This window comes from Apodemus sylvaticus, chromosome 23 (assembly GCF_947179515.1).
Source record: "Apodemus sylvaticus chromosome 23, mApoSyl1.1, whole genome shotgun sequence".
NCBI lineage: Eukaryota > Metazoa > Chordata > Mammalia > Rodentia > Muridae > Apodemus > Apodemus sylvaticus.
Genome location: NC_067494.1, coordinates 56,260,519 through 56,275,067, shown reverse-complemented (window position 1 = coordinate 56,275,067; position 14,549 = coordinate 56,260,519). Strand labels below are relative to the sequence as shown.

Genomic DNA, 14,549 nt, shown 5'->3' with positions numbered 1-14,549 from the left:
TTTCCCTGGAGCCTGGAAGGGAGAAACTTTCAATGGAATTGAAATTTTATTGTGCCTTCCTCCCCTTGAACTTGTCAAATTGCTGACTACAGTTTGAAAACATACTACTGAGGAGTGAGGCCTCCTTAGTGGACAGGCTGATAGTCCGTTGTAATGTTAATAGTCTAAGGCTCTGGGTTTTCTGACACAGTGACACACACACATTGCCTTCTCTTATACTTATGGCTTCAAAAATAATTTTCTGTAACTGAAATATTGTAAGAAATAATTTCTTACAATCTCAGAGATAGATAGATAGACAGACAGATAGATAACCTCAATAATAATATATGTACAACAATATATGAAACATTTGTATAATATATATATATATATATATATATATATCTCCAAAGTTTCTAAATTCCTAATCTTTAAACCTATTCAGAATGGATGTGAAAAGGACCACATGTAGACTTCATTAATATTGTGAACCTTAGAGTCTAGTAAATGCAAAAATCACAGTAATCTTTGAAATGTATAGAAGAAGACACATACTTATTAGGATTCAATAAGCTTTATGTAGCTAATATATGTTGAGGTCAAGGAAACAGCCAGGTTTTCCTAACGATTAAATCTAGTTGTGTCTCAGGGAGTCTATATATTCTAAAATGCCAAGATAGTTCCAGCTCAGGATAGATCACGGATGGATTCCTGGTGTTTAGAAACAAACATAAAGCTCCACACCAAAATTAGTATTTATAAAATAATTAGTGAAAAATTAATCCTGTTCAGAGAAAAGCATCATTTCCCTTGCCTCTGGGAAAACAAACTGGCAATCCCTTGCCTTGTGACTCCTATGAGGATTGTCAATAGCCACACTGGCCATTAATTTTACCTGAACAGGAAGTAAAAGTAATTTTTATACGTTTCCCTTAGATTGTGTTTCTTCCCAAACATCTCCATCAGCTTCTGCACTAAGCTAACTCCCAAAATGTTATAGGAGCCCCATTCTCTTTATGATGGCAACGTTTCTCTCACTCCCCCAGCTATCTCCAATTTTCTACCCTGATATTCTCTGTTCTATCTTAGACAACACTGATAAAATCAAGCTTCAATCTGATGTAAACATTTTTAGATTCCTCTGAACATTTTTATCTAACCCATAATCACCTTCTTCCCTGTAATATTGGAGTGGCTACTTTTTGGTGGTTACTCTACACTCTTTATATAATACAAATATTAAATTCTATATTAAGTGAATGTAACTCTGCTCAAAAATATGACATATCTAACAATGATTATGTAGAGACACACCAACGTTATGTAGAAAGCAGCATTTAAGACCCATGAGATTCAAAGTCAGGAAAAACAGCAGCCGATGGTTGTCATCACATATTTCAAATACTAATGTTAAGCTATGTTACAAAATAATAGCAACTCAAATTCATGATGAACAAATGGAAAGGAAATTATCATGTCTGTAAATTAGTTCCTGTCTAATCTGAATAAATGTTCAAATATTCAGAAGTAGATTCCAAAGAACACAAAATGAGTTGTAAACTGTCCGAATTTGAAGAAAACCAGGGAATTGTTAGATTTAGGGTCTACAAAAAAATATGACAAATTCTTTTAAAAAATCTTTGTAGACAGGTGGTTAAAACAATTGTGTTGCACATAAAATAATCCTCACTCATATCTTTGACAGATTTTTTTTTAAATTTACAGAAATCTTTCTCCTGTATGCTCAAAGCATACCTCCCCTCACATAATAATATTGTTTCTACAGAAGATTGGTACCGATTATGGCTACCATGACTACCTTTTCAAGAAACCACTGCTGAGTTGAGAACTAGTTCACATGATCTGGAGGAATAAAGAGAGAAAACTTTCTGATATGATTAGACTATCATGAGAAAGGAACTACTTATAAAAAAAATACCTTTTCGGTGGAGCCTGGAAGGGACAACCTTTGAATAAACTTGAATTTTGCCTTCCTGCTTCTGAATACCAAACTGGAGACTACAGTTGGTAGACAAGCTACTGAAGTCTGAGGATTCCGTAGTAGTCAAGATGAAGAATCATTGTGATGTCGATATTCTAAGGCTCTTGCCAACTGACAAATGGGCACATGCATGTCCTTCCCGTATACTTAGTGGCTTTAAAACATTTTTCTAACAGTTGTTGAACCATATGTCTTTGCAAGGTATCACTTATTTTCACAACCATACATATGTACATGAAAGGTATATAGGTGAGGGAGAGAATATAGAGACAGATACGTGACAGATCAGTAGACAGATTGATAGCTACTCTTCTGGTGTTTCTTTACTCTGTTCATACAATTTGAATACTAAAACATATGTGAAGTGACTATCATGTTGCCCAAAATATATATCTTTAAAGAATATGCAGAGAGACACTGGCTTTTATGTAGAAAGTCATGAGATTAGAGGTGTCAGGAAGAAGAACAGCAGCCAATGGTTTTCATAACACATCACACAGTAATGTAAAGGAATTTTACAAAAATGATACCAATTCAGTTTCATGATACTAAATATTAAAATTAAATGAACATATGAGGAAAATGATTCCTTTCTATTTGAATGAACATTAAAATTTTTACATTTAAATAATCACAACATATCTTGGAAAAAATAGCAATTTTCTGGAAACCCAAAGAGTTCATAGGTTTTAGGTTGAAGTCTAACCAGTTTACAAGAAAAGTCGGTAAAAACAATTAGTGTAGAAAATATTCCTGTTCCATGTTCAGGATAGGTATTTTTTGAAGACCTATAGAATGCATTCTCCTGGAAGCTCAAAGCATAGCTCTCCTTATTTCATAACTTTGTTTTGTTAGGGAATTGGCACTGAATATTGTTACTGAGTAACTTTCCATGAAGACACTGCCAAGCTAAGAGCTAGTTTACTGGATCTGGAGAATCAAGATAGAACACTTCCTGATTTTATTAGACTATCATAAGAATCAAATTAGTTATTACATACATACCTTTACAGTGGAGCCTGGAATTGACAACCAATCAATGGATATGAAATTATCACTTTCCTTCTAGGCACTAAATACCAACTGTAGACTGCAGTTGGTAAGCCAACCACTGAAGTCTGAGGATTCTTTAGCAGTGACAGGCCATTGTGGTTTCAAGATACAGAAGTTCATGCTATAACTGACAAAGTGACAAGTGCTTTTCACATCCTTCAGTCTTTTGGCTTTAAGTGTGTCTTTCTTTAACAATTGTTGAAATATAGGAATTTTTATTAAATAACCGATTGTTGAAATATGGGAAATTTTATTAAATATCAGATTTTCCTAAAAATATGACATGAGAGATGAGGTAGATAGATAGATAGATATCAATAATAATACCTGTTGAAAGGGGAAGGAATTTTATACAAAACAATGTGAATTATACAAAACAATGTGAAATGCATATTCATTCCCAAATATTCTCAATATCTAATTCTTTTTTAAACTCTGAAAGGTATATGTGAAAATTCAGTTTCATTATCACTCTGAGCCTTAGAGACCAACATGCAAAAATCATAAGAGACTTTAACAATTAATGTGGCTTCCTGAATGGTGCCAGAAAGTTTCATCCACATGGATATCAGATAGCATTGAAGATTTGTATATTTTCTTTCCATCACAGTGACTGCTTAATTTAGAATCATAGTTAAGTATAACATGCATTATTTAAATAAATTCCCTCTATCATCTACAACTTCACAATAAAAACCACTGTAATAAATATAAAATATTTATTTTATTTTATTGTTATTATTTAAAGTTTGAAACATAAGGCCTTTTATTTTCCTTTTTCAGAGAAATCATATTTTCTTTCTCATTCCTTTTATTAAACGTAGTTTCTTTTGTCATACAACACATTCTGATAATTTTCCCTTCCTCCACACCTTTCCCCTCTTCTCTCTCATATACATACACACACACACACACACACACAGACTCACACACAAACATACATACATACACACACCTACACACAAACAAATATACACACACTCACACACACACACTTACACACAAACATACATATACACATACATTCACACACACAAACATACGTAAACACACACTCACACATACTCATACACACAAACATACATATACACACACACTCACACACAAACATACATACACACACATATACACACACAAACATACACACACTCACATACAAACATACATATATACACACACACTCAGACACACACATATATTTACACACACAAACATACATACACACACACACTCACACACAAACATACATATACACACTTTCCCCTTCTCTCACATTTGATTTCACTCCATTTCTTTCTCTCATTCCAAAAGAGCAGGCTTCTAAAAGATAACAACATAATATATCAAAGTGAGTTACACTAAGAGAAAATGAAAACCATTATATTAATTCAGACAATGAGAGCTAACAGAAAGCCAAAGAGCCCCAACACAAGGCAAAAGAATCAGAGACATTTTCCTAGTACATATTCCAGGTACATATACAGGATCTTTACAGAGTCATGTAGGCCTTGTGATTCCTGCTTAAGTTTTGGTGAGTTATTGGAGTTTTGTCCATTCATTTTAGATGGTTTTTCTCTCCTGGTCTTCCGTGCACTATGGCTCCCTCACACCCTGAGTAGAAAAGCAGTCTTCAAAGTCTTTATTAGAGAATTTGAACACTAAAATACTCATTACTTTTGAATATATTCAAAATATGTATTGATAAATTTTGTAATATGGGAATTGACAGATTGAGGTAAATGACCAAAGTATCCATTGTGTAAGATTTCAGTATTTCAGTTCGTTAATGGTGATTGTGATTATACAGATTTTTTTCCTCTGTACTTAAATTTGATTCCACTTACTCCTTTAGAACAAGCACTTAACCAAAAGATTAGGAAAAGTAGTTATCTTCAAGCATTATTTCTCTATCAGCAATTATATATTTGAATATAATTCACTGTCCTGTACTGACAGAATCAGAGTGTTCCTCTTGAGCAATGTGAAGTAAACTGAGGATATTTATTCCATGGTAAGTCATGCAAGTTATGAAAACAGAAACAGTTATGCACATTTGTCTGAACACAATTAAAAGTGGAGCCATGTGAGAATTCTGAATGCTTATGAGAACGCCCCAGGAAAACACGATGTAAATCTTGTAGACTCAGTTTCTTCAAACACAGAATTGTATGGGGAATGGTTTTCGTGCTCCACCCAGGGATAGTGGATAGGTGTGAATTCATCAGCTGTGGTTTTTAATGTGACTCTATGGAAATTTATGTTTTTGCCATGCGTGGCTGGTTCCTGTAACTGAACTCCTTCCTCCTGTGTTCCTATTTCTTTTTCTTTTTCTTTTTTCTTACTTTCTTTCTTCCCCTGCCCCTTCCACCATGTAACTTCAAGTCTGATAGGTTAGGTGCTTCATCTCCCATTGAAGCCAGCAAAGTAGCCCAGCTAGAACACAGCCCACATATAGGCAACGGATTCTAATATAGTCCCTATTCCAGTTATGTGTGACTCACATGAAGACCAAGCTGCACGTCTGCTGTATATGGGTAGGAACGCCTGGGTCCAGCTCCTGTCTGTTCTTTGTTTGGTGGTTCAGTGGGATATGGTTCTGAGAGCCCTAAATGTTGACTTCACTAGCTACAAACTCATGACATCAGAACTTCTGTAGGATGATATCTTGAGCCCTCATATAATGAGCTATTTTTTCTAATGTAAATCTTTTTCTACAGTTCTTTTTCACAGAAACAGGAAAATATTTCTTTCTAAAAAGTGTTGCTATAATGCACAGGAGTGAGTCTGATTTTATTGTACTACTAAATAGTTGACTCTTACTCTTGGGGAGTGTTTTATTGTGATAATCTGGAAGAATCTGGTCAGATAAATTCCCAACTTTCACTAATGAGCAGTACTTAGAATACCATTATTTGAAAGTAAAAAATTTAAAAGTTTGAAGAAAAATTAAAGTGATTATAGTGGGTCTGTCACATGAATACAGGTGCCTAAGTAACAGACGTGGAGGAGAATACTAAAAAATGCCATTTTCCAAAGCTATGGAGAATCATAAGTCAGGCACATTGGAGTGTAAGCAATGATATAATTTAATGCTATTTATTATAATAGGTAAGAAATGTAATACATAACAAAAAAGACAGTGAGTGAAACTATTTGTAACAATATGGTCAAATATAAAACTGAAGGTTTTTTTGTAATTATCTCTTCTGATGTGATTAAGAGGGAAGTAGAAGTGAACATTGAAATAGAATGACTGGAACCTTCTTCAGTCATGAGGAAGTTTCCCTTGGGGCAAGTTAGATGTTGAAGTTGATTCATTGTCCCCTGCTAAAGGAAACATAAAATTGTCATCATTAGACAGACATTCTTAGTTCACCCCACTTCAGATAAGAATAAGTTTTCCCTATATTTTCTGAACTCCACACAAAATATTACTTGAGTTCACACTGTATTTGATTTGGAATGGTATTGCATGTTAAGATTCTTCACAAACGGGTTGTAGTGGATCCATTTCAACATAATATTTACACCAAATGCTTAGCATTTTGAAAGGTTATCTCTCAAACATTTTTGTACAAGAATAGCACACCTTGTTGGCACAGAGTTTAAGATTATAGTAGGTTTAATGGATTTTAAATCAAATAATTGATTTAAAGAGAACGTTTTAAAAATAATTTCATATCAAAGATATCATACATGACTTACAGATCATGAGAGGAAAGGAAAGAAATATAGCAGGTAATATTCTGGAATTCTTACAGGGTCCAAAAAATTCCCTTGTCATACATACTATTATGTAAGTAAGTACATATGTGTATGTATACCTATGTTTATATATTCATATAAGCCCATTCAATTAAGCGTTGTTTAAAAAATGTTTACAATGTTTTAATAACATGATATACTCCAAGGGTGCTCCGATATTTACAAATTTATGAAATCAGGAAATGATGTCACCCTTTCATCCATTTGATAATGAATGAAAATTTTCTTGACCTGTAGGAACTTCAGGCTGGGGAGAAGCAGAGGTCATGTTTAATTCTGCAGTGTTAGCAGTTGGGGTGTCCCACTGTGGCTATCTATTGATTGTTTGTTTGTTTTATAGCAGGGGACTTACCAGCAGTATTTATTGACATCTTTTTGTCATCTGAACTCTTTTGATTATGGTCACAAATGATATGGTCCTCATCTCCAAATATATCTACATAGTTGTCAATCATGATTTGTATAATAGACATCTGTAACATCACAAGGCAAAAACAATATCCTATGTCATTTCACATAGTTTACCAAATTGAAATCAATAAAAAATTGAAATCCAAATTGGTGAGGAAAATATATTAGTCCAAGGAGACATGAACCTGGGAAATGAGGTCTCTGTCTGAAATGGAAACGCAAAGTTCTTTGAAACTATCATACGTATTACAAAGAATAGGGTAACTACAAAAGCAATAAAATATTTCAAAACTGATATGCAGCCAGAATATGAGAATGGAACAAATTAATGACTTCAAAGGTTTCTTGAATTGGTGATTCTTTACAGCGTGTGGGAAGAGGTGGAGTATTGTTTTGATGGTTTGAATGGTGTGACTGTCTAATTCCAGGCATCACAATATATGATACAATCTTTGGGTGGATTAGGTGGCTCGGCTTCCCTGGTGGAAGTATGTCATTGGTTAGAAATTAAGGTTACAGAAGCCAGGTGTCATTTGCAGTGTACTCTCTGTGCTTCATTTTTGCTGCCAAAGATGACAGCCACTAGGTCTCTGCTTCCTGTCGGTTGTCCTACCTTTCTGCAGCTCTGCTACTCTGTCATGACTTTGAAGGACTGTAACCTCTTTGGATATCTAAGTCCAAAATATTTACTTCTATAAGTTGTTTTAGTCTCGCTGGTTTATTAAAGCAATAGAAAAATTACGAAGAGAAGAAGGTAGTGAGAAGAGGGATCTTAGTTGAAAAAAAATAATGGCTCCACCAGATTGGGAAGACTATGTGAAGTTGTCTTGACTAACAGTGAAATTTGAAGGGCTGAGATCTCCAGGATGGTGCCATCCTTGAGCTGTTATTGAGACAAAGAGAGATATGACATGCAGGACAGAAGGCAGCACTCCCACACAGCTTCGGCTTCAGTTCCTGCCCCTAGGTTCCGGCCATTCTTCAGTGTGGTCCTTGATATTTCTCAGTAGTTAACTGGTAACTAGAAGTATACCATGCATTCTAACATGTCCTCCACAAGTTGCTTTTCATCAGTGTTTTATCATAGCAATAGTAGCAAATAAAGACACCTTCTAAATTGAAGAAGTTATTCCCTGGCCTTTCCTACACCATTGTGGGTAACACCACCATGACTTCCTTCCTCTGGACCGCATTTCTTGATAAAAAGAACACTTGCTTTCTATCTTGTTTCCCATTTCAAAATGTATGTTCTTTGTTCATTCTCTGTGAATTTGTCTTCATGCAATTCAGTAACACTCATTTCCCAGTTTGTCCATAACTACCATTTTTCTCCTGGAAACTTCTACCCAAAATTTAAAGAAATACAAATTAAGTCATGTTTTTAATTAAAATTAAAGTGAGGGTTCAAGGGGTTGTGAGGATTGGATTTAGAGGAGGGTATTGCAATCAGGATATAAAGTAAATAATGAAAGTAATGAAAAATATCAGTGCACACAGCTTTATAGTACAATTATGAGCTACAGAAAGCAAAAGACTAAGGTACATGTGACTGTACCTGAAATAATGCAAACATGCACTATTCTTTTATATCAAAGTAGGAGTTATTGCTAAAATATCAGAAAGTATATTATATAACATACACTCCAACACCAGAAGAATGAAATCATAGGGTATCATCAGTGACCTTTGTCAGGTATTCCCAATTCCTGGATCACTATGAAGATATTGTTCTCAAAGGGAAAAATTAGATCCCCTTACCTTCTTTGAGAGGTCACTTCCAAATAATGAGTTCCTGCCAGTCTGATCCCACAGTGCATGAGGGGCTATGCGGACAGATAACATGTAGGCGTCTAGGTTATTCCTGGCAGACATTTTAATTTGTAATAACACACAGATGAGCTGTTTAAGGAGGTCATAGTTTGCTTATGGCATCTTCAGTAGAATACTATACATAGAAAAAGGATAAATTCACTGTTGATTATCTGACAAATAATGTTACAAAATTCTGAATACAAAGATATATCAGGATAAAAGATATATAGACCAGCACATAGTATAATCAGAATTTAAAGAAGTAAGAAAATACACTTTAAGTATTGCCTAAAATATTTTCTGCAAATTTATTTTCTTTATAGAATTGTGAGAAACTTTTAAAATTCTGTATGAATTTCTTTGTTCTACACATATAACTGCTACCCATCAAACTCAGAGGAAGGTGTCAGGTTCCTTGTAAATAGAATGAATAAAGCTTGTTGCAGGTCATGTATGTTCTGTGTATTCAAATAGTGTTGTTAAACAGTGAGTCATCTTTCCAGGCACCATGGGTCACATTGAATATCTCAGGTAGAATGAATCCATTTAACCCTCTAGTGACACTCTGGAACACAAGGAGCAGAAAGCATACTAATGACCCTAGGCATTGCAGGTATAAAACCTTCTTATATCTGTAAGACAGGGATGCTGGAGCCATGTTAGAAATGGGAGCTCAAAGCTTCTGTTTCCTACGAAATCATTCTGTGAACTATTGTACAGGAAAATGATTCAAAGAAGACGCAGCTATACTTGACCCAGACAGCTCTAGGTAGGTATAGTTGAGAAAGATGTACTCAATACTAACTTCATGTTCTAATCAATGATATATATTTAACACATGTAATATTCACAATGCCATTGTTATATTAGTATGTAAATAACCCACAGACACTATGTTTTATACTTACATACTTCTTTGGTCTCACACAGAAGCTCAATGCAATACTCTTGGCTGACCTGCAAAAAACTGTAGCAGGCTGTCTTCCAAACCATGACAGTTATAATCTAGAAGACTCTTAAGTGGTAGAATCACAGAATTAGTACTAATCTCTTTTTTGAAAAATGCACCTGTTTTTAACATGACTATACATGTCTGAGCAAAGGAAGCTTCTTGTCATAGGAATTCATGCCAGTCTATAATCCTTTATGTACAAAGCTATGAACATTCAAATTGCATTCATTCTAACTTTGTGCATTTCCCCAAGTGTTTACTCTATCATTACCTTTTTATAGCCAAAATTTTTCCAATCAGAGATTTTTCATCAACGACACTAAGCCAATCTTCATATAAATCTGAAGAAAGCAAGCTTCCTTGTATATTTCTAAGAAAATCCTTTTTAATGAAAAAAACACAAGAAAATTATAATGACCAATGTAGATTAAACATTGTAGAATGTATTTGAGAAAATTTTTGTTTAAAAATATTTTATTCCAGTAATTCTCATCTTCTGTGTCACAATCCTTTGAGTGTCACATGTCCTGCATATTAGGAATAACTTGCAACATATAAGTGAAAACAATACCAAATTTTATGTATGAAATAACAGCAAAATGATGTAATGGTTATGGGTTAACACAGCATGATGAAATAGAACTATGAAGGTGAAAATCACTGCTCGAGACCCTAATTCCTTAAGAGATTCCCAGCCTGTCCCCAACCACAAACTTGGCTCCAAACTAGAAACTATAGGCAGGAGCCTATGTGTTCTTAGCTAAGGCTAGAATCAAAGATGCAGCATCATCTGGCTGCGATATCAGTGAAATAACCCTACTGAGTGTTCTAAATGCCATTCCTGGCTTCCAGTGAACACTAATACATGCAATCAGAGATAAACACTCCAACTCATAGGCTGAAGCTCTGTCTGCCTCAAAGAAGGCCAGCTGCTCTGTGGGAGATCCACACAAGAGCCTATCATAACTGCTCTCTGAAAGACTTCACCCACCAGCTGATTAAAACAGATAAAGAAACCCACAGGCAAACATTGGATGGAGCTCTGGAACACTTATGAAAGAGTTGGGAAAAGGATTCAGGGCCCTGGTGGATTAAGGACTCAACAGGAAAACCAACACGGACAACTAACATGGCCCATTGGAAGCTATCAACGACTGACCACCAACCAAAAAGCATAAAGAAGCTGCATCAGGTCATATTGCACATATGTAGCAAATGTGCATCTCAGTCTCAATGTGTGTGCCCCAGCATGTGGAACAGGGCCTATTCTTAAGCTTTTGATAATCTGTGGAAACCCTTTAGCAATTGGCCTCAGTAGGAGAAGATATGGCCATCCTGAAGATAGCTGATCTGACAGGCTGCAAGGATAAACCAAGGGACACTATCCTTCTTAGAGAAGAAGGGAAGAGACACTGTGAAGTTTGACAAAGTAGGGGGCAGCATTCAAACTCTAAAATGAATGGAGAAATAAATAAATAAATAAATAAATAAATAAATAAATAAATAAATAGGTAATAATCCTAATAATAACAGTTAAGAAAAGAAAAAAGAATGACTAAATATTAAAAAAAACAACAATATAAATAAACAAAATCCCAAGTGCTCTTCCTGAAAAGAAGCAACAATTAAAAAATGGGAGGGCCAGGAAATACCTCATTCTTTTTGTATAATGGGGTCAATGTGTCCTTTCAGTTCACAGAATTTAAAGATGTAATATACATGTACACCTCTGCGTATAGGCTCACCTTGAGTGTTGATAATTTTATAATTGAACATCCTGTTTACCATGTGAGGTCATACAGTTTCACTTCTATTCCTTAAACCATGGAAATACTCAACTATTTAAATTACTTGTGAGCAGCAGTTTGATTGAGGACAGAAAAGTGTCTTTATTCATGAAAAACGACAATTAACTCTCATGTTGTACCGAGGATAGAAAATCAGCAAAATGGAAGATTCCCGGGTGTTCCTGTACCTTTAAATTGCTATGAATATGCATGGACACCTCCAGTTACTGGTTTTCACTTTCCTCCCCATGATATGGTCCCAGGATTCTGGCAATAAGAGCCAGATACATTTGACAATCTCGTGTGACAATCTCGGGGGATCATTTGGTACCATTGCATAATGTTATTAACCATGCCTACTCACAAAGCACTGTATTTTCTCTTGATGTCTAGGGCCAAACCTTCACAGTATACTGAGAGTAAAACTCAGATCATGGACAAAATAAAAGTAAAAGGAAAACAATGATATTTGCTCCAGAGTTACTGCTGCTCACTGGTAAGTTGGGCATGGTAGACTATTTAGACTATTGTTATTTATGATGAATAGTTTTTTGTTAAGTATGATTTAAGATATATATTTTGTAACATGCAGTATTACCACTATTATTTCTTGTCCTCCTATTAATTCACATGGTAGAGTCATAGAGTTAAAATCAGTGAGTACATTTGTAATGCCAAAAAATAGGCCTTTTGATATATAAGGAAGTTAACTTCCAACAGGACATGTTCAGCTGGGTCTTCAGGATAAATCTTTGAGCTTGTGAGAATTTACCTACCATGAATCTTGTCTAGAGGTCATGTGTCCATAGTTCAAAAAAAAACTCTTATCATCAATTAATCTCAAGGACAGAAAAATCATATGCATTTCTAGAGTGATGCTGAATATTGGTGATATAAAATACTTCCTTACCTTTAATACGGAAGATATTGTAATCACAGATTGTTCATGCAAGTTAATGTCTTGATCAGTGTAAATTTTATCTCTCAGAGACCAATGTGATTTTCCTGGTAGGTATCGGAATATTTGGTCAGTATTTTGGCCCCTTCTCTCAATGATAGACAGCATATCCTGTGTGGAATAAGGACAAGCTTCTATTATTATAGATCCAAACAGCTGAAGCACAAATGTGTCTTTGAAGGTAAAAGCAGAGTCATGGCAATTAAGGATGCATAGCTCTAACTGAAAGGAAGGAAGAAGACATTTTACATTTTTCTGTTTAGCTTTCAAATGTATTTTATTCCCTAATCGATGATTCGAAATTTGAAACATCAAGGTTTCTTGGATTTAGATAATCCTCAAGGTTGAATCACTCCTCTATTCACCAAAGCATTTGGGTAAATGTTGCTCTCTTACCTTTGATTTTCTTCTTTGAATATCTTTCTCCAGAATGACATGCTATGTTATTATGGTGATAGTTTTCTTTCAGAGGTCAAATCAATATTTTACTTTCTGTCTGTCATAGCCTATATTATGAATCATAGTATATGTGTTCCTAAGAAAGCTTTCTTTTTTTCACTATCATACTGATACTTTTATTTCCTTCATCTGTGAGATCTTATATTCTAGTAACTACATCTATAGATGTTGTCGCATCGAAGAACGCAAGCAAATTTCAGTTGTTCTTTCATGGTTGCACTCTGTACAAATGATGACCATACACAGATTTACTCCACATTTTCTCACGTTTCAATTGATTACATGATTACAATCATTGTTGAGAGTAGATTATGCTCTAAAATACCTAAGGAATGGGCAGTAATTCTCATGTATCTAACATGATGACTTGTTCACATGCACACTAAATTCCAGGTACTCACAGTGTTAAAATAGATGAGCAGTGAATTAATATTTCCAAAAGGAAATATTTAAAATAGGATATGCTATTATTATTAGGTGGCTATTTAATAGAGTTTAGTAGAATAAAAAGATCAATATATAGAAAGGATAATGTGTATATCTAATACATTGATAATAACAAATAAAGGTATACTGATAATTTTAATCATAAGATTGAGTGGACTCAGAGGCAATGATATTAAGGTAGATGCTAGAGTACTATAGAATCATAAGTCAGCTGCAAATGTTGATAGTTGGAAATCAGGAAGGCACTTCCAAGTATCTATTTCATCCAACAAGCTGATGGCTTTGGGTCTTTTCTGAAATCTGTGAAAATGATGGGAATACTATCTTTTCTCTTACCTTTCATTGTTCTGTTCTTTAAATAAGAAAGCTCAAACTTCAGTGGGATTTATATCTCTATTAAAAGGATCTTACCCTCAGGAAAAGGTTATCTACATGTTCATCCATTTGATGAACTAATTTACTTAAAACAAAGGTTCCCAGAAATTATGTGACATAGGACTGCTGTACAAACCCAAAGTGAAACTCACAAGTATAGGAGATGGCAGCATCCTGTCCAGGCAAGAAATTGGTGGAAAAGAGCGAAATCCTTGTTTTTTTATTGGAGCAGGAACAGTTTTAGAAATTGCTTGCCGGGTTGTATCTACACTGCCTTCTCCTTTCTCTGAATCAAAAAAGAAGGGAAATCATGATTTGTCGTAATTTATCTCACTGAGCCCTTGCATGCCCCTGACATTTCATAGCCTGTATGCCTTATGCATCACCACAAATAAACAGAAAATAACTAATCAGTATTATAATATTTATAATAATGGAATTGCTTCACAAGGCATTGGATATCTTGGTGCATGTGGCCCATATTCTGAAATAGAAAGAAATTTCTGCAATTGCCTTGAAAGCTATGCATATAAGTAATAGAGTTAA

The 14,549-nt window shown here is 34.7% G+C and overlaps 1 protein-coding gene across 1 annotated transcript in view; it reads right to left on the bottom strand.

Moving 5' to 3' along the window:
* The window catches only part of LOC127673799 (uncharacterized), a 103,996-nt gene extending 94,941 nt beyond the window's left edge, over positions 1-9,055 (bottom strand). Inside the window, exons 1-2 of the mRNA XM_052169554.1 lie at positions 8,972-9,055; positions 7,155-7,275 (exon numbers count right to left, since the gene is read on the bottom strand). Coding sequence (XP_052025514.1) covers positions 7,155-7,275; positions 8,972-9,055 — 205 coding nt within the window. The remainder of the gene's footprint in view (positions 1-7,154; positions 7,276-8,971) is intronic.
* Positions 9,056-14,549: the final 5,494 nt, after the last annotated feature.